At 37.8% G+C, this 22,073-nt stretch overlaps 1 protein-coding gene across 1 annotated transcript in view; it reads left to right on the top strand.

The window, feature by feature from the left end:
- The window catches only part of ERC2 (ELKS/RAB6-interacting/CAST family member 2), a 491,439-nt gene that overhangs the window by 246,473 nt on the left and 222,893 nt on the right, over nt 1-22,073 (top strand). Inside the window, exon 13 of the mRNA XM_065687581.1 lies at nt 18,776-18,936. Within this exon, the coding sequence (XP_065543653.1) occupies nt 18,776-18,936 (161 nt within the window). The remainder of the gene's footprint in view (nt 1-18,775; nt 18,937-22,073) is intronic.

The raw sequence follows: 22,073 nt of genomic DNA, 5'->3' as shown, positions 1-22,073 counted from the left end.
CCTCAGGCAGATAGTCAGCTCATGCAGCTGTTTCATGCATTCTGGCAACATGACTCAGTTAAAATCAAATAACATTCCTTATGCCAATATTTCTTACCTGCATATGAAACCAGTTGTCTTTCATTTTGCAAAAACATGATAATTCAAAGAGCATTAAAAAATGTACTGTTTCTCACACAGAATTTATATCTTGCAGCTGCACACTAATCCAAGTGAAATGGAGTAGAGTTTCACTTTATCAGCCAATCATAACTTTAAACTGTTTTTACAATTCATCGTACAGTTTTTAAAGCCAGATTTAAGTCTCTATATGAAAAATAGTCTACTTGATGTATGAAACCATAGATTAGTCAGTGTGTTTTTAAAGAAGTACTTCAGTAACAACAGAAAAGTGGCTTTAGAGAATTTACAGGGCAAACTCTGAATGATACACATGGAATGTAAGTGTTATGCCATTGGTATGTGTGAAAGGCATAGGTGAAAAAATATAGTTAATTTGCTCAAATAATCTCTGATCGTGGTACTCTTTTACAGCTGTCATATTTAGATTATTAGTCTGTTCCATATCATAGAATTGTAGTATCATTTAGGTTGGAAAAGACCTTTAAGATCATTGAGTGCAACTGTTAACCCAGCACTGCCAAGTCCATCACTAAGCCATGTCCCTAAGTGTGATACCTACATCTCTTTCAAATACCTTCAGGAATGGTGACTATCACTTCCCTGGGCAGCCTGTTCCAATGCTTGACAACCCTTTTGGTGAAGAAATTCCTGAAATTCTGCCAGTGACACCAGGCTCAGAGCCATGTATTGAGCTGCTGGCTCTTCTGTTTCTTCCTTTGTCATCCCCTGCAACTGGAAGGAAAGAGAACACTTGTGCCTGTGATCATTTAACCAGTGGTCCCAAGGCCCTGGCTGCTTGTTAGTCTTTTTATTTCTGAGAGCAGTAACTTGCCAGGTAGAAGACAGGGTGGGTCTCTTGTGTCTGGGTAAAGCTGAACCTGTTCATTATTTCCTTAGTTGGGATCATGGAAGAAGACAAACAAACAGTTAAATTCCTTCTTGTGACTAGATGTGCCATGTAATATAGGAGATTGTCTTTGTTCTTCCGAGACTGGTGAGCGTTCAATTGCACCTCTGTATTGGGAAAGCCACATGTTGATTACTATGCACTATTTAATCCCTTTTAGGGATTATTAGAATTAAAGAATTATTAATTCCTTATATTAGGAGGAAAGGAGGCAAATCTGATAAGACACCTGGTCAGCACTTCTTGTCAGAGGCGAATGCTCAGATGGTGGTTATCACTCAGTGGCATAGATTCGGGACTGAATCTTGTATCCAGAAAAATGTTGCATACTTCATCCTCTCTATCATACTTCACAGAATCACAGAATCACAGAATCACAGAATCCCAAGGGTTGGAAGGGACCTAAAAAGATCATCTAGTCCAACCCCCCTGCAAGAGCAGGGTAACCTACAGTACCTCACACAGGAACTTGTCCAGGCGGGCCTTGAATATCTCCAGTGTAGGAGACTCCACAACCCCCCTGGGCAACCTGTTCCAGTGCTCTGTCACTCTTACAGTAAAGAAGTTCTTCCTGATGTTAACGTGGAACTTCCTATGTTCCAGTTTACACCCATTGCCCCTTGTCCTATCACTGGATATCACTGAAAAAAGCCTAGCTCCATCATCCTGACACCTACCCTTCACATATTTGTAAACATTGATGAGGTCACCCCTCAGTCTCCTCTTTTGCAAGCTAAAGAGACCCAGCTCCCTCAGCCTCTCCTCATAAGGGAGATGTTCCACTCCCTTAATCATCTTTGTGGCTCTGCGCTGGACTCCTTCAAGCAATTCCCTGTCCTTCTTGAACAGAGGGGCCCAGAACTGGACGCAATATTCCAGATGCGGCCTCACCAAGGCTGAGTAGAGGGGGAGGAGAACCTCTCTTGACCTACTAACCACTCCCTTTCTAATGCACCCTAAGATGCCATTTGCCTTCTTGGCCACAAGAGCACATTGCTGGCTCATGGTCATCCTCCTATCCACCAGGACCCCCAGGTCCCTTTCCCCTTCGCTACTTTACAGCAGGTCAACCCCCAACCTGTACTGGTACATGGGGTTGTTCTTCCCCAGATGCAAGACTCTACACTTGCCCTTGTTAAATTTCATCAAGTTTCTCCCCGCCCAACTCTCCAGCCTGTCCAGGTCTCGCTGAATGGCAGCACAGTCCTCTGGTGTGTCAGCCACTCCTCCCAGTTTTGTGTCATCAGCAAACTTGCTGAGGGTGCACTCAGTTCCCTCATCCAGGTCATTGATGAAAATATTAAACAGCACCGGTCCCAGCACCGACCCCTGAGGAACTCCACTAGTCACAGACCTCCAGCTAGATTCTGCGCCATTGACCACAACTCTCTGCCTTCTTCCTTTCAACCAGTTCTCGATCCACCTCACTACTTGATCGTCAAGCCCACACTTCCTTAGCTTATCTATGAGGATGCTGTGGGAGACAGTATCAAATGCCTTACTGAAATCAAGAAAAACTACATCTACCGCTCTACCATCATCCCTCCACCTAGTCACTTCCTCATAGAAGGCTATAAGGTTGGTCATACATGACTTCCCCCTCATAAAACCATGTTGGCTGTTCTTAATGACCCCCTCATCCTTGATATGCCTAGTGATGGAGTCAAGAATAAGTTGTTCCATCATCTTTCCAGGGATGGAGGTAAGGCTGACCGGTCTATAATTACCCGGGTCCTCCTTCTTGCCCTTCTTATAGATTGGTGTGACCTTTGCCATCCGCCAATCCTCAGGCACCTCGCCCGTTTCCCACGACTTACCAAAGATGATGGAAAGTGGCCTAGCAATGACCTCCGCCAGCTCCCTCAGCACCCGTGGGTGCATTCCATCCGGACCCATCGATTTACAGATGTCTAGTTTGCATAGCTGATCCCTAACCCAATCCTCATCTACCAAAGCAAACTCCTCCTTTGTCCTGACTCCTTCTGGGGCTATAGAAATCCGGGGCCCTCGGGGAGAGTCTGCAGGAGTAAAGACAGAGGCAAAGAAGGCATTTAGCACCTCTGCCTTCTTTATATCCTCTGTCTCCAGGGTACCCACTTCGTTCAGCAGTGGGCCTATATTGCCTCTTGTTTTAGTTTTATTTGCTATGTATTTGAAGAAGCCCTTTCTATTGTCTTTAACCCGACTAGCAAGATTGAGTTCCAAGGAGGCCTTAGCTGTCCTAATTGCCTCCCTACATCCTCTAACAACTGTCCTATATTCCTCCCAAGCGGCCAGCCCCTCCTTCCATAATCCATAGATTCTCCTTTTCCACTTGAGTTTGCCCAGCAGCTCCTTGTTTAACCACGCCGGTCTCCTAGATCCCTTACTTGACTTCCTACTCATTGGGACGCTCCGATCCTGAGCTTGGAAGAAGCGGTCCTTGAATGCTAACCAACTATCTTGAGCCCCTTTACCGCCTAGTACATTTTCCCATGAGACTTCCCTTAGCAGTTGACTGAAGAGGCCAAAGTTGGCCCTTCGGAAATCCAGAACTGTGGCTTTGCTAGGTATTCTATTCCTCCCACACAGGATCCTAAACTCCACCATCTCATGGTCACTGCAGCCAAGGCTGCCATTGACCGTCACCACTTCGACCAAACCCTCCTTGTTGGTGAGTACTAAATCTAGCAGCGCTGCTCCCCTAGTTGGTATGTCCACCATTTGCATTAAGAAATTATCATCAATGCACTCGAGGAACCTCCTAGACTGTGAATGACTGGCTATGTGAGTCTTCCAGCAAATATCGGGGTAATTAAAGTCCCCCACGACGACTAAGGCATGTAGTCGCGAGGCTACTTCCAGTTGCCTGTAGAAAGCCTCATCAACTCCTTCGTCCTGATGAGGAGGTCTGTATCCTTCTCTAGTGTCAGGACAGTCATGAGATTGATTTGACCTTTTTGTCTAACTTGCTAAAAGATTTTTCTTGGGTCAAGACTGTGTTTTAACAGGAATTAAAGGATTAGCAAAATTTCAGTTGCCAATAATTTTAAGATTTTACACCCATATTATTTTTACTATTTTTTTTAATTCCTTGTCAGTCTTCCTATTTTGTACAGACTGAGATAAATCTGTTTTAGTATGTGAAAAGGGCTTTTTGTGTTCTTAGAAGGGTTTGGTACATGAGGAATTAGGTGTAACTGTCATGATCTCCATTTACACAACGCATTTAAATATACGCAAACTGGGGAACACCCTCGTGCTATTTTGCTAGCAAGCTCTTCAGTATGACTTAGAAATGGCAGCTCCTAGAAATAGAAACCTATTTAAGTTTTGCGCCAACTCAGTCCTTTAAAATTCTGTTTACTATTCCAGATTAATTTTTTAATTGATGCCAGTTATGATATTTGTCTATTTTTTTTGCTGTCATCAGCTGTTAAACATATTACTATTCAGCATTTTTGTATGAATAATGCCTTTCCTCTTTTTTAGAATAACTTCCTCCTTTACCAATATGTTCTGGAAATACGTCAAGAATACTTAAATACCTTAAACAGGTTTTACAAGTTAACAATTTTGCTATAGTTATTCTTCAGGCTACCTCTGGCTCCATGGATTGTAAGCTATCAGAGTTTACTGTTTTGTGAAAAAAATGTTTTACTTTGTTTGGACATGCTTGTCATAAGTTTCTCAGTATATCATTATCCTATAAAACCTCCCACTGGCAGTGTCTGGAAGGAAAAAGTATAGTGTAAACTATAGAAGACCTAATGGCAGCTTCCTGCCAGTGTTCATTCTTGAGTCAACAGCATTTGTTTTTGTTTTTGCTTTTGTGAAAATATGTCACAATCAAGTCTTTCATATAAGTTTGCTAGTTTTATTTATCAGCCTAGTAGAGCATATATCCACATCTTCTACTTTCCCCTATTTTTTATTCTTTTCATTCCGTGATATCTGTGTTTCTGGTCATACCACCAGTAAGTGTTTGCACACATAAATTACACACCTAAAACCACTCATCACTAGAAGATTTACTGCTTCTAATATCTTTCTCATGAACAGTTGTATTTATTTCTGAGTTGACTTCTCTGGTAAAGACAGCAATGTTCTTAGCTTTGGGTCACTTCTTTGTTTTTTCAAAACTCTCATTTTAGATATTACAGTGTACATGGGACCATGTGGGCTTTTAACCATAAGCCTGTGCTGGGAATATTAAAATGGTTTTAGTTTATAAATGCAACTCTGAGTAAAAATAATAATGAATTGCTATCTGTATTAACTATACTGCTTCTTCTACCCTGCTGAAGGCAGGGGCAGTACATGAGAGCAGAATATATCCTTCTGACAGAGGATGTAATTGGCTTTTCTTTTTTCTCTTTGAAACCCTATTTGGAGAAGGCGGGGGACAAGGAGGGAAGTTGCTGTCAATTCAGAAAAGGAGCTTGAATCTTCTTTCCTGTGTCCAGGAAACTTGTGTTATTTGGTTTTGGAAATCTTTTATCTTTTCGGCCTCTTTTTGGCAGCTAAACTAACTCAACTAAAGGAGAGACAGATACTATAGATACCATCTTAGAAAAGTAGATGCTTTTCTCTTGTTTAACATGAAATACTTTTGTAGTAATGCAACAACATAGTAATTAATAGTTATTTTTATTGTCATATGTTGCTGTGCATTTATAGCAATGAAGGTTACTCTTTTGTAATGGCTAAGTTTGCTTCCTCTTGTAATACGTTACATGAAGTATCATGAGATACATCTCAAATTCAGTTATATTCATAATGCAGTACAGTATGATACCAGTTATTCGAACAATTTATATGACACTAAATTTGTCTAGGTGACTCAGTTTGTATCGTGAGGAGTCACTGTCAGACAGGAAGACCTGTACAGCAAGGAAGTTCAGATAACCGGGATCATAGTGTGAGTATTTAGGTTTTTGCTGGCCAAATCTATTATATGTAAAAAGGCTGTATTTCTTTTTTGTTCACTTATAGAAAGACTCTTTAATACTACACTATCACATGAATTTACTGAACAGATGTCATATTATAAGCTATTACTTTTGATCTTGTCATGCACAGTGGATTTCACGTAAGTGGCACCAGCTCAAAAATATACCCCAGAATGAAAAAGTCAGCTTACAACAAGGGAATAGTTGAGCTCTAATTTTAAATAATAATTTTATTTATTCATTGTAAACAGTGTTTCTTAAAGGGAGAAGAAGTAAAACTCTAAGTTTTAAGGTTCCAGCTCTCCTCCTGCATAAACAAATATTCAAAGCACACCTTGTACTCATTTGCTTACCACTCTTGGCTAATTTTTGTGTCTTTTGTCTTTTTTAGCCCAGGGAAAATGGACAGATATGATGATTTTGCATACCAATGATTTCATTTTATTTTTTTTTTTTTGCTGGCCTTGAAACACTTCTTTTCTCATTATCCTTTATACCAATTAAGATAAAGAAAAACCCAACTTTCAATAAAATATGCCTACAATTGTCTAAACTGTGTTGCCTGAATCAGTGAGAATTATTGAAATCTCCTACAGTCTCTATAGAGATTTTGCTTTGTAGAGATGTTTCTTGTGGAATTTATCTTAGAGAGGGGCAGGAATGTAGATGTCATTTATGTGCATGTGTGTGTACTCACTGAAGTGATTTTGAAGGTCTTAGTATGCACCAAGAAACTGGAGAAATTAGATATTTGGGAATGGAAATTGGTGGTCTTCCAGGCAATATTGGATCTAAAAGTGCTAAATCCTTTAATAAATAAACTTTGATTCAGACTGGAATGTCTTGGCTTGATCTTAAAGGTGATATTATGAGGGACTTCTAGCTGTTGACTAGCCTCAAAGATAATTATCTGCACATTCCAATCTTGTTCTGCCTTCAGCAGTGCCTGAGGTCTAAATGGAGCAAATGTTATTTCCACTAGAAGTATATTATATTTAGACTATCTTCATTCCTAAACATTTAAAAAAATATTTTCAGCTGACTGGAAATACAAAGAATAAAATAAGTAACTATAGAACCTGCTTCTCAGAGTCCTGTGTGCTTCACACAAGAGCCATAACTTCAGCCTTTGTAGGCAGTTTACTAACTATGACACCATATGTTGTGAGCGCACCCTTACAGTTGGTGTTAGTATTTTCATTAGGCTGTGGATAAGGAGTAAGTGTTTACTGAACATTCTGGAGGTGAGATTTCTTAAAACCCGTAATGCAATGCTGAGGATTTTGCTCATAATACAGATCAGATGCTCCACAAATTTCATTTACTGTGTCATGTACTGGAGCCAATTTGGGGGACTGAATAGCCTATCTGTAACAGTATATATGTTATTTAAGAGATAGAGTGTTATGTTTCTGTATCATGAACCTTAAATTGGATGGAAACGCTGTTCTGTCTTAAAAACTGCATAATTAATGCATAACTGCTTATGAGATAAATCTAAGAATGTTTTGGGTTATGTTTGTTCTGTAAGTTTTACCTGCGCAAGCAAAGTAGAAATTTGATTCTTTAAAGGACTTAACTGCTGGGTGTAGCAAAGACTTCTGCAGTAAAGTTTGTCTGTGGGACAAATGCCTGTACAAAACTGAGAAAGCAAGCAAGCTTTAATTTATAACATGCTGTGTAAATGTGTATGTTTGTAAAAGCACTCTAATACAGCTTTAATGTATCCTCACTTGTGGGATTGTGTGTTCCTTGGATAGGGACTCTTAAGTCTTTAAAAAGAATACTTCAAATGTACAACTTCATGTGGACAGTGTCATCTCTGTCCTCTGAAACCAAACCCATCTTTGGATGAGAGGGACTTAAGAATAATGAAAGATATGTCCTAATGAGAAATATTATACAGAATATGAACAGTGCCAAAGGTGTTACAGTAAAGGTAAAGCAGATCCAAAATACAGTTCTCATCAAGGCCTGCTTAAGCCTCCCATCTGTAAGTTTTTTAAGTCCTGTCACTGAGCTTGTCTTCTTAATGCTCATATGTTTTGCCTTGAAAAAGAGTTAACAGTATCAAATTGTAAATCTGCATTTTTTCTGTTTATACCCTCCTGCGATGCCTCATTTAGGGAGAGCCTGGAAAGACTAAGAAGGAAGCTGAGCTTTTAACTGAGGCATAAAGGGCAGCTTGTGTTAGTTAAAGATTCTGTTGATGCTTTTTCCCTTCTGGTGAGAAATATTGTTGTTCTCATCAAACTGCTAATGCATTTTGCACAGAAAAATATTTATAGTTGTATAAAACTTAGGTTTTTATATAAGTGCCCATTGCTTTGGTATCTAAATAGTGTTCATACAAGGACAGTTACAACAGTAAAATCTTCAGTGAATTTCATAGAGAAGTTGCCCATAGATGGTTGCCCAGTTCAGGCCAAGGCTTATAAGTGCAGTTACTCCTAGGTCTCTAATTTGAAACTGACTGTTACTTTATCTATGCAGAAATTTTCTTTATACTACCTGTAAATGGAATTCCTGTATCTAATGTGGCTGCCATTCATATGGATTCCTGTTGTAATATGAAGTGCAGTTTAGGAAGTATGAAAGCTCTATCTAAATATTGACAGCTGCTGTTTTTCAGTATTTATTCTAGCAGATGGCAAAAACTGTTTGTAATCAGTAAATGAGAAAAGGTGCCATATGCCAGTTGTTGAGTATATAACCACAAAAAGGCTGAGCAGTAACTACTTGGTAATAGTTGAGAAATCTGTTTAACTTCTGTAGGGAAGATCTGAGTATTGTAACTGTCACATCTTTGGGCTGAGAAGACAAAAAGGCAAAGACATTTAGTTAAGTGACTACTGACCAGAATATGGAACTGAAGAGGAACAATGCAAGGAAATGTTTCAGTGTGACCAGCCAGTTGAGAAGATCAAGTGGAAGAGGGAGAGTTGGTTCAGCAAATTCTGTGAGCTTGCTAAAGAGGCAGCTCTGCGATACTTATTTTACCAGTAGCCAAAAGGGACTAGAACAGACCTAGAAAATTGAACATCAGAGTGGGGAAGTACTTGTGGACAGTTTCGAGAGGGAGGAAGCAACTGAATTCGTAGAATAGATCTAAGCACTGTTTTCTGTTGCCTTTTTCTATTACTCTCTTTTTGCCTGGTGTTGGGATGATATAAGTACTCTGAAACTGTATAGTGATAAGCTGAATAGGGGTATAAGTATTGCAGTCTTTCCTTCCTTCCTCTTTTCAGTCTAGTGAAACAAAACTCAGTAGAAATGCATTATGAAATGCATATTTTGGCTGGTGTATTGCTAACTGCATGAGGTGAGACAAACAAAAAGTCTAGGTGCTGGAACTTTGAGTTACAGTATTTGCAGTTTTATACTTGGGCCGAACTGTCACAAACAGATGTGACAGAATTAAAAACTTTGTTTTCTTTGTAGGTGAGGCAATAGTTTAAGTGACAGCTCTTTTTCTTCATCTGGGCATCCTTACTAAACCCCGTTTTGGTTCAGTGATAGACAATGTGGTTTTGTTGCTTGGAAAAGAGCAAGTTCTGTGATACAGCATCATTGTTTTTTCCAACGTTTTTATGCATTGTTAACTGCTATTGTACTTCACAAAGAGATGGAGATCAGTTTTTCAGGAGCCAACCTGGAGTAAAGCCATTGATAGAAAGTCTCTTTATTTCGTCTTCCTTCCTTCAGGTAGTTATGGAGGAAAAATTTTCAGTTTCGGAAGAGCAGCATTTCTTGGGCCATCTTCCTATCTTGTCAATGTTCTCTTCCCAACCTGATTTTCTTCTCCCACCTCTGTAATCACAGTGAGCCATTCCCACAAAGGTTCTTTTCTGCATACTCCCTGTGTGTATAATTCTGCACATTCTGTCTCTTTGCAACTTTCCTCTGCAGCACTGCATGCTGCCTGTGCAAGTATGTGTAAGGGTCTGTTTAGTTGCTGCATAGTTTCCTCCTGAGCTAGTGTGCCTGCAGCATCGTGGAGGCATCGATGGGCTCTGTTACTGCCTTCTTGGCTTTTGCGAAGTGCCAGCAGCCCTGCTTTTGCAGGGAACTCGCTGTGCAAGCACCCTCACATCTGGCTCCCTCCTTGCACAAGCAGTATTTCCTGAGCCTGTTGTCGAGTTCATTTCGACATCCTGCTCCTCCAGCCCTGCTTCTTCCTCCCACAGGGAATTTCTCTCTAGCGTGTTGATTGAGGGGAGGCACTGTGATCTGTGACTGATTTATCCAGAAAGCTTATTACTGTGTAATAGCTGTGGGGATAGTTTCATGAACAGGGAGCTACTATTTGAGCAAGATTTCTATTTAGCGCTCTGAAAATTTGACATGCTGGTTGTAAATTGCCTTCATGCAGAAATTCCTGCTGACAAATTCTGAGTCTATATTCTTGCTCCATCATGTGATTGTTCCTAGCTTATCATGTGTTAATAATGGAGTCCAGTTGTCAGACATTTTGTTGTCCCGCTCAGGACTCCCTGACTGTCCTATGGGCTATCCTATTCTGGACAGACTCATAAGCACTTCAGTTCTGTTCCTATTGACTGATCTTTTGCTGAAGTGACCCTCCAAAGCAGCATTGTTTTTTGTCTTTATTTATTTATTTATTTATAGTAAGAAAGATTTCCTTCAAAGAAACAATTTTCCCCAGAAAAGTACTGGAAATGACACAAAATTTGTAACCTTTATTTTTTAGGGTTTAAGTGCAGCTTATTTGACCTATAAAGACAGCACATATTGGTAAACTTGTGTTGCTTGTCTTCATACCATGTCTGAAACAATTAACTTAGTCAACTGTTTGTACTCCTGCTCCACGTGTTCTGTACTTCCCTGGCTCTGGATAAATTTCAGTAAGGATATAACTACCAATTGCTATACCAAGTATTAAAATCTTTCTTGATAAGAGTTATTTGCCAGGGCTAGAATTTGACTCTTTAATGTACAGATATACATGACTTTTCTTAATGCTTTTTATGTAGCTGATATTGCATTATATATTATAGGAGTTAATTTTAGGTTTTAAGCATGTAGCATGTCCATGGCACTGTGACTTTAGTGCCATGCCAATGAAATATCGCATAAATAATTGTATAGTAAAAATGCCTTAGAATTAAGCAAGCAGGGAAAGATTATCTGCACTAAGAGCACAATGCTCTTACAAAATACATTTAGTACTCACGTAAACACAATGTTAAAAAGTCACAATGCTAAAGATGGTATCAAATATCTTTGGTGCAGAAGCTATACCATGTCACCAGTTTCATGGATCTCTGTTTATCTTGATGCTTATTAGTATTATTTAGCTTGCAGCAAAACTAGGTAGGAAGCTGTATTTTCTGAGATTTACCACATAAAACTATTCAGGTATTGTCATACAATACCATTTTCACTTTAATAAATCTGACTTGCTATTTCACAATACATAAACACATTGTAGTGTGTGGACAAACTCTTACGTGCATAAATTACCTGTTTGCATTAAGACTTTGCACATACCGTGTGAATCGCTGCTGCCTTTAGAAATATTCTAAGGGAGAATTTCTAATTTTAATATATTGGGATTATGGATTAAAAGCAGTGGGGAAGTAGCTTTGTGCTGTGTAACCTAACAAGTGTGTTAAGAATCAACTTTTGGCAAGAAAACTCCCAATTTGCCCTCTCTCCCTGAAGCTGACCTGGTGGATGAAATAGTAGATGTGTGTATGATTCTAGGCATGCCTTCTCCAAAGATCAACATTTGTACACACTTTAGTCACCTTTTATACGCAGTGCTATTGACATTAACCAGGGAGGCCAGTTTGACAGCGCTGTACTTTAACACCAGCTAAAGAGTTGCTCTGCTCTACTTGCATGGTTTATCTAAAAAGACTCAACACTGAAATCACACAGCGTAATTGTTTTCAGTCTGTAAGAGTTCTCTTCCAGATACAATATCCTGTAGGACAATTGAGTATCCTACTGAAATCAACGTATGCTCAATAGCTAATTCAATGACTATTTTTTTTAATTATTCTGAAAACATTAGGCTGAGCTCTGTAATTTATCAACATATTATATCTAAATGTGCTTTCATTTGCACAACTATGAAACACCTTTAATGCTACTTTTGTAAATAGATTTGCACAGTATCAGGCAAGTTAGTGCAGAACTGAGGACACCAGGCATTTAAAGCAATCACAGACTTGCTAACATGAAGCTTAATGGAAAAGGAGAGACAGCTAATAGGATATGTCAATGAAATAATTTTCAAACTAGATGAGAAAGTTAAAAAGATGCTGCCTTTTTTTTTGGTGAAAAGTAGAATTGCACAATTGCTCAGATGCTTGGTCTTGTTTTCATTGTAGTGCATGCCTGGAAGACATTCAGCTAGAATTGAATGGGGCTGACCATGAGCTAGACCTTGTCAGTGTGAACTTTACCTTGGACAAAGAATATAGTTGACTGATTCTTGCAACACTTTTAATACTGTATCTTTGTTGACATGGTCTGAAGTGTTGTTTTTTTTCTAATTTATATGGCATTGCAAAATCAGAATTGATGTTAATTACTCCATCATATAATTGTATTTCGCTGCTAATGAAAAGGTTTTCATTTGGGGCAAAACATTTCAGCTGCGTTTGCAAGGAGCATTCTGCTATTTTGCCCGTCCTTTTCAGTTTTGCAGGAGTTCACGCTCACAATTTAACACTGGGGTTTTGTACAGTGCTTGCTAGTTGAAACTAATTGAGGACACTGTAACTGGAGGCCGCTTGTGTTTCACAAGAGGCTTAAAATACTTTAAATCCTACTTTATGTAATAAAGTAATCTCAACAAGGTTTCGGATTTCAAATTATGGAGCATGGCATCCCATTTGATAATTGTGCTGTTGTGCTCCTATGGAGATGGTGAGCCATTTCATGAGGATTGCTATTTCAGTGCTACTGGTAATTGATGTTATAATACCACTGCATTGCTACTTGATATCACTGGGCCCTACTTGCCTAGTCTGTTATGATTTAAAAAAAACAACTGAAAACAACCCCAAGTTGAAAATTAACCATTATCCTGGATTTTATAAATGTTCCACTTAATTTTCTGTGAAGTCCTTCACTTAGGATGTTTATTTGAAAGCTTATATATGTTCTAGAGTGTGGTTACTTTTTTCTTCTCTGACAATATCCAAAATTGTGAGAGGCAACATGTGTCGGACTTCTTTGTTTGTAAAGGCTCGGGAATATCAGCCTCTATAACTGTACTGGTTTTGTTAGACCTGTTTCTGGGGTTTAAAAGCTGTGATGGAAGAAGTCAGAGGTGAAGAATTTGGCTATGGATGACAAATGGGATGGGAAGAGAGTGAGGGGGGAGTGACAAAGAGTTTATTTCAATGTCTTGCAAAGCTCAGTATGACACTTTGCTAAGTGTGTTTGCTTGTGTGAAAAACACCTTTGTAGCAAAACTGTTTAGACAGTTGTACACTGGAGAAATTCCCATTAGGAACATGAAAAACCAGGGTATTTGCAACCATATTGCAGGAGAGTGTAGGCAGTTCTAAGAGCAGTAGGTCCACATGATTCGTGTTGGACCTCCTGTAAGTGTGTAATTGAATTAGTCACGAGATAGAGTGGTTCTCTGCATGGGCAGCAGCCACTGGTGCAGGATCCTGGGATGTCTGGCATTCGTCCTTCAGTGTGCAAAGCATAGGCAATCCATTAGTGTAAAAAGCTGAAGTCTCCAGCCTGTGAGTGCGAAGAGCTGGTAAGTGGATATTTGTGTGTACAAATCCAGGCTATTATCTGTTTTCCCTCATCTCTGCAAATGTATTATCTATGTCCTTTTAGTCCAGTGACAGAATAAATAGTAAAGCCACAGAGAAACTTTAGGGATCATAATCTTTTTTTTTTGCAATCTCATGCTTAATCACGGGAAAAAAAAAATAACCAAAAATAGTTTTTATTAAATTAATCTTCACAGAACTGGAGATAACTGAAATTTACATAGTGTAACTTGGCAAAAAGAAAGAAAAAGAAAAGCATTTTCTTAGCAAATGGAAAAAAAACCCAAGAAGCCACCTTTGAAAACAGCCGGATGGATTTTTACACTGGCTGATGACTTATTGCTAAAATTCAGCTTGTATAAACCTGAACCGGAAAAATGTAATTGTTAAATTTTTTTTTTAATTTAAATTATCTGTAATGGTTAATATTCTTGTATTAAAGAAAAGTGAAGCATTGATAAGTAAATAGTAGAATTTATTTCACTTTATTATGTACAGCACATAAGTGATCTGTGTGTACTGACAGAAGGTAAGTTTTTAAATAAAAAACCCTAGGGAGTTTTGTATAGCTACTGACACTTGAAAAAGTCAGTTAGAGAGATCCAAACCTCTTGTATTTATCACCAATATCGCTGCTAAAATGAAGTGCCAACCCTTTAAGATAGTAATACTAATAATACTAACCTTGACTGCTGGCGAGTTGCCAGCTCTTCGTCATCCTGCAGAAATATGTTATACTTGACCTGAGAAAACATGCAGTTGTCCCTCCCCCTCCTTATTCCCACAAACTGGAACAGTATTATTTTAGCATGAGTTGTGCTGAGCCGAATCCAATCTGGAATTAAGAATGCTCCAGGGCATTTTTAATAAACTGTCATTCATTTGAACTCTAACCTTCTTTAATTTGCAGAATCTGGTAATGCAGATGTATACTTCAGCTACATTCATTTCTTTTTCTTTTCTTATCTTGGTGTGAAACGCTGCTGATAGGACTTGAAAATGTGAGGCTGCAGAAGAAGTAGAAAGTGCTCATTTAAAATAGACTCAAAACTAAGGAAGAATTATAAGAATGTGCTGGGTTTCTGCTGTTCTAAGATGTAAACTTAATTCTAGCAGTGATTTTAATAAAGTCCTTGAAGTGCTGGGGTTGGTTAGACTTTCTGAAAGTATATATATAAAAAAGGTTTCTATTAGAAAATCCAAAGGATGAAATGAGGCCGTTGTCTTGCAAAGAGGAAAAAAAAAACCCAGTTAATAATGTACTGGGGGCATAGAGTGTGTAGTAGCAAAGAACTTTGTATTCAAAGATGTTCTCAGGGTAAATTCTTTCAAAACATGGATGCTTATTAATTCTTTATCTGCTATATAAATGGGAGGTTTTGGTTAGAGGTGTTTCGCCTAATAGAGGTAACGGAGAGAAAATGAGCAGATCTCAGGCATCAAGTGTCTGCCTGGCTGGGTCAGGAGCTGCCCGCGGGAGCTCGGGGACGTCACCTGCCTTCCCAGCAGGTGGCGCTGCAGGGCAGGAGCCTCGCTGCTGGGGGGCACGGAGAGCCCTGGGGGGGCGTGTGGCCGCGCCGAACCTTAGAGCGTGTTGATGAGCGGGGTTACTGTGAGAGACCTGCCTGTGTGAATAAAGGGGTTAAAGCTGCATGTGTGATAATTACATAGCGCAGGGGCTTCGGTCTGGGACGCAAACGGGTGTATGAGCACAGGTAACAGGGTCATGAATACAAACTTCCTCTTGACCCTTTGTAACGATCAGAAGAGTATGTGCTCCTAAATGCAGCAAAAGGGAGCATTTGCCATAGGTCAGAAAGCTAAAATCTGTCACTAGTACTACTGGATATATTCCCATTTCTTACAGTAAGGCTGAGAGGTAGTAAACTGGCATTAACCCTTCATTCCTTTCAGCTATCGTTTCAATTCTAATATCAAAGATGAGAACATGTACTTACATTAAGAATTGGGTGTATGTTTACAATGTTCCCCTCCACCCTGACTTTTCTATCTAGATAATACTGCCTTCAGTGTTTAAAGTTCATTTTCCATTGTAATATATCTTCTACAGCTGCATAATAAGCATGCAAAGATGATTGTGTGTGCACCTTCAGCATTCACACATTCACATTGGATAGTAGTTGATTTAAAGAAAAATAAAAGTCAGTTTCTTCTGCACATGCCTTCCAATTGAATCCTGCTGTAGGTGCTGATGAGACAGTTAACTAGGAAAACATACAACTCTGAACTTGGGTCATAGTCAAAAAGTGAAGGAAGAACTAGCTGGCAAATACTGGGTTGAAAGTGTAAATGAAAGTATAACTTTCAAGTCTACACGTGTTAATGATTTGTGGTTTGAGAAAGTTTTCATATTTAAATTTTTAAAGGTTTTTTTCTCTCTCCTTTAAACTTTGATCTCTTTTGTCTGGTAACACAAGAGTATGTTATTAATATACATTAACAAATCCACAGCTTTGTTTTCCACAAGTTCTTAATTCCCTGAAATGTTTTAAAATGTAACTGATGGGGTATATCAGAACTTAGGTGAGTATTCAATCAGTCGGCAGGTTGGGTACTAAATTCAGCTGAACCTGTAGGAAAAGGAGTGCAATGATACTAAAGATATGGAAGTGCTATTATTCTGCCTTCCTGCGTTCTCATCTGCCAAACAAATCTGTAAGTGCAGAGTGACTGGGTGTTTAAAGATGCTGTCTCAAAGCAAGAGTCTTTATGAATGAATGACTTTGCAGTCTTGAAAACTTACTACTGTTTCCATTAATGTATGTGGCATGGAGTTAACCAGCAGGCTGGAGGCTCAGCAGCAACTATAAGCAGTTTTTAAAAAACACAAGGATGAGCCTGAGAAATAACCTGAGAAAACAGGCAGAAATGTCGTATTATGGTTTAGTAGTTGAGCCTTGTCCTTGTTGGAGACAGCATGGTTTTACGTTCTTGTGCTGAAACAGAAAATGAAGTCTCTTGTGTTACATTAGAAATTAAGTATATTTTTAAAGACATTTGATCTCTCTCCTTATGCATTTTGGGGGGCTTTTTTTTTTTTTTTTTTTAAGACACACACACCCACCCCCCAATTTAAATGCGAATCCAGCTTTTTTATTTATTTTCCTCAAGTATATTTTCTCTTTGCTACTTCTACTGTGAAAGTTCACTAGGTGGTCCTTTTACAAAAATAGCTAAAGCCTTCATCTTTCATGATTTGTTTTAGTGGAATCTTGTACCTGCACCGACTCTGCTGCATCATTTTCACCCCTTGATGTTTTATTTATATCAGTATTACACTGGTTTTACTTTCTGGGTAGAAGGTTGAACATCAGTAGTTTCAATGCTATTGGTAATTCTGACTCTGCATTCACGAAATACAGCTTCTTACACACGAAGGGTATCAGATGTGTTCTTACATTCCATTTATCTTATGAGAATACTTATAAAGAAGCAGATGCAGCTGGTGTAGAAGAGGTAAGTAATCAGTATATAATTTTCAAACAGGGTGTGAGTACTCATAATTTGGTGAAGACTGCATTATTAATTTTGCTATATTGAACCTGTTATATGAGAGGCAATGTGTTTTCAAACTGAAGCAAAAATAATGTCGTTTGTAAACACTGATTGCATGCGAGTAGGATTTAAATAACAAGAAACAAAAATTTGCATGAAATTTGGAGAAAACATCTTATTTTCTCCATAGCCATGCTGATATTCACTGATAGCCACAGTGGAATATTTTTAGACTCTTCAGTACGCCAGCAAAAGTGAACACTTTTAAATGGCTTGCATGACATGAACAACTGGAATATATCCTCTTTTCCGTTACATTTTATTCACGTATTCTTCCTGAAGTGTTCACTAATTTATAAGGTGTTAATATTTGGACAAAAGAGGTGAGAAGGAAAATACAGGAAATAGGATATCCATTATTTGAATCATTATATCTCATAAAAAACCAAAGTTTATCTGTTGCTCACTTGAAGCTTTTAATGTAAACTGTATCATTTGAATAGGGGGAAATCATACTGGTGTTCTGGTTACCAGGGACTATTTATGACTCTCTAGTACTGTGACTGTAATGATTCATCCCACAAGTAAATTTCCTGCTGCCAGACAGGTGTCATATGTAGTCTCCATTCTTTAGTGTGTTCTCTAAAGAATGTGACGGACCATATCATGCACTTTTTTTTTTTTTTTCTCTTCTGAATTCTGTTTTCTGAAAAGGCGGAGGTTTGCTGAATTCCTGGAGTTAAGCCATTTATTCTACATCCAGCTGACATTTACCAGTGCTAATTAAAGAGTGGGATTACCCACACTTTCCTACATTTCAGAGTTCAGAGATTCTCACAGTTGTAATGAGGAAAATAACTCAGTTGTTACCAGAGCGGGAACATTTAAAGTTCAGAATCCTAGAATAATTGGGGTTAGAAGGGACCACTAGAGGCAATGTGGTTGAAACCCCTACTTCAAACAGGAGTAACTTTGAAGTTGGATCTGATTCTTGAGGCTTTATTCATTCAAGATCTGATACCCAAAGACTGGAGAGCCTACGGCTTCCCTGGGCAACCTGTTCTGCACAGAAGGGTGTGTGTTTTTTGATGAAAAATCCATCGATTACCATGACCAGTTTTATATTAGAAGAAATACCTATATCTGCTTCTAGAATTTCTGAAATTGCTATAATGCTGAGTTCCCACTACCCTGGATTTAAATAATATAAATGGTGTAGAAAACATCTGTAAACTGTGTCTGTATGTGGCAGTGGCCCAGGTTAAATGGATTTCTGGTGATCTGTATTAGTTCTGTTTTGTATAAATGCTGCTTGTTACTCCGTGGATTCATGGGAACATTAAGATTTTTTGGTATTAAAAAGACTACTTTTGTTCAGTTTTAAAACAGTTAAGACAGGAATAGATCTGAATAGCTGTTTACCATAGTTGCTTTTATGTAGTTTTGTTTAGGTTTTTTTCCCGTATCTATATAGATTTAAGAATGACTTATTGTAAAGAATATGGAGCTTAAAAAGTTCTCTCTCTTAGGTAGAAGAGCTGATGAATGCACTGGAAAAGACTAGACAAGAATTAGATTCTACCAAAGCACGTCTTGCCTCAACACAGCAGTCTTTGGCTGAAAAAGAAGCACATCTGGCTAACCTGAGAATAGAACGAAGAAAACAGCTTGAAGAAATTTTAGAAATGAAGTAAGTGCATCGATTTATCTGATTTCTAGAAAAATTAAGATTACTGCTTTTTTGCTATGAGAAGGGTTTTTTTTCTTGGGTTTGGTTTGTTTTGTTCTATTATATATTTATCTGAATCTAAGGACTTCTAGTTGTTCTAAGAGTGTTAAATTCATATGGAAAGTCTTCATTTTAGGAGTAATAAACAACTGACATGAGAATAATATTTTGAAAGCTTTCCTTTGTTATATGCAAATAAAATACCAGCACAATATGACTTCCATGAGAAATTGAGAGTCTAAAGCCCCATCTACAGTGGGAATTCTATGTTGGAATTTCTATTAGTGTCAAATTCATATAAAGAGTTTATTAACTTTATGTGGATGGTGCGAAGTTTATTGCATTGAATTTGTTAAAAAATCCCCAAACCACCAAAAGCCTATTTGCATACACATTATCACTATGTATATATGCAGAATGAAAAAGGCGGGTAGACCTATAATTTAAATCTAACCTCCTACCCACAATAAAGGTAAGTATCTGTAATTATGTGATGTTAGAGCTCTGACATGATCATTAAAATCTGCAAAAAAGAGTGAACCTGTTGTGACTTGGCTAGGCTGGTGTGTAGTTAACTTTCAACAAAGAAAATTCACAGTTGTAATTTTGAAACTACTTAATTGAGGGAGGGAAGAATAAACCCCAAACACTTAAGCCATATATAACTTCAGTTAAATTGTAGATATTCTTTAATATAAAAGGAAGCTAAATAATCAGAAAAAATGGTTTTAATAATGTTGCTGTAAATGAGACAGATTGGAAATGGAGACATATATGTACTAGAATTTTATAAAGGTAGGTTTTAAGAATGGCTGCCATGTAATATGGTTGCAGAATACTGTCATGTAAGCACAAATGTTGCCAGTGAAAACAAAAGAACTTCTGCTTTGACTTTAATGAGGTCTATATCTATTAAAAAAATATAAATAGGAGTACATATGAATTAGAGTAATACATGGCATTAGCTTCTGCAATAGATATTTTATTTTATTTTTTAGTTTTTCTGATTTTCTTGTATATGTACATATTAATACACCTATGATGCTTATTGCCAGTATATTTCATGGAGTCATCTTTTCTGTATAATGCTTTGGTCTGTTTCTTTGAGTGCCTACTTGTTTTTTGTCCAAATGGTAAGATTTGCTTTTCGTTTTTGATTGTAATTATCAATTATTGATCAAAATAGGGGAAAAAGAAGCAGTATCTTTAATTCTCTTCCTGTGATTTTTTTTTGGTTGGGTACACAGAACCTCACAGAGAAGCCATGAAAGGCATGTATCTTCAGTGAGAGAAGGGATTTTGGCAAAAAATGGTGAAGTTTGACTTTTGATAAAAGCTGTTCCATTTTATGAATAAAGGGTGATGATACTGTGGTGAAAGACCCCAGTATCAGTGGTCCAAGATAGAAATAGTTTGAAATTTTTAATGAGATATATACTGTGCTTTTACAGTATAAACTTTTAAAGTAAAATAGTAAAAATCAGAAGAAAATTTTAAATTAGGATCTAAAAAATGAAATTAGTAAAGATTTCTAGTTAAAGGTATGTTGGTTTATGGGGTGGGGTTTTTTTTGTTTTGTTTTTTTGGGGGTTTGGTTTTTTTGTTTTTGTTTTTGGTGGTTTGGCTTTGTTTGGTTTTTTGCTTTTACTTTTCTGGAGCACCTTTCTGTGAAGACAGGTTGAGAGAGCTAGTCTTGTTCAGCCTGGAGAAGGAAAGGCTCTGGAGAGAACTTAAGAGTACCCTTCCAGTACCTCAAGGGGCTGATAAGAATTCTAGAGGAGGGCTTTTTACAGGGGCATCTTGTGACAGGACAAGGGGTAATTGCTTTAAACTGACAAAAGGGAGATTTAGATTAGACATTAGGGAGAAGTTCTTCCCCTGTGGTGTGGTGGGGCGCTGGCACAGGCTGCCCAGAGTAGTTGTGGATACCCCATCCCTGGCAGTGTTCAAGACCAGGTTGGATGGGGCTTGGAGCAACCTGGTCTAGTGAAAGTTGTCCCTGCCCATGGGAGAGGTGTTGGAACTGGATGATCTTTAATGTCCATAACCCAAACCATGCTGTGATTCTATGATTCTAGTAATAAACGTTTTTTAGAAATAATTCGGGTATTTCATTACAATAGTTTAATTTTTGAAATTGCTCACTGAAATAGGTGTATGACAAACAAACTTTATAAAACTGCTGCATTACCACAGAATGTTCTAAATATGGCATTACATTTTATTTTTTTCTCACGAATAAAGCATTCTGAAAACCAGATTGCAGAAGCAAGACCCAGATGTCCATGGACAGAATAATGATAATTCTGTGTTGTAGTAGTATACTAAAAGAATGTGTCTTGGATATTTTAAGATAATTTATTAATTGGCAGCATTGACTGTAACTTCTATTTATCATTTTTTTAAATTTAATGTTGAGTGATTATAGTTTTTGGCTGCTAGCTCTCAGTTAAATAGGCATGAACTGTGTATTTAAGAACATTCATGATGATTTCCTATGCTTATATTATGTTCAAGTTCCAAACATAACTCTGCATTCTAGGCCCATCTGGCTGACATTGTGAAGATCCATCTTAATATACTGGCTACAATCAGTTGTCAGTTTTAGATAACTTCTTCAGTTGTCATTACATGTTCCTTTATACATCCAGTTATTTAAGGAAGTTTAGAGTAAAAGTGCATAGAAGTTGAATCTTGTTCATTATCTGGTTGGTCTTTTTGACCTGGAAACTAGAGAAGTGGCCATTAAATGAAAGGTAGTTTGATGGAAGGAGATACACATCAAGTTATTCTAAACTTAATGCCAACATGTGAAAAAATTAAAGCTATTATAAAGAATTCCAAAGATTTAAATTTGGAAAATGATTTGCATTTGCATATTACTTTCTAAATATGTGTTTGGTTGGTTGTTTTTTGTTTTTGGTTTGTTTTTTTTTTTTTCAAAATGTCTATTAAAAATATTACTATATTAGTTCTGGAGGAAATATTTTTGTTATGGTTATATTATTTTAGCAGTGCACATATAACTCATACTGACATTAATGGAAGTTACGCATATATGTTAACAGTAAAATGCAGCATGTGTTCAAATCCATCAT

Source organism: Lathamus discolor, chromosome 7, assembly GCF_037157495.1.
Source record: "Lathamus discolor isolate bLatDis1 chromosome 7, bLatDis1.hap1, whole genome shotgun sequence".
Classification (NCBI taxonomy): domain Eukaryota; kingdom Metazoa; phylum Chordata; class Aves; order Psittaciformes; family Psittacidae; genus Lathamus; species Lathamus discolor.
This window is presented reverse-complemented; position numbering and strand designations above follow the sequence as displayed.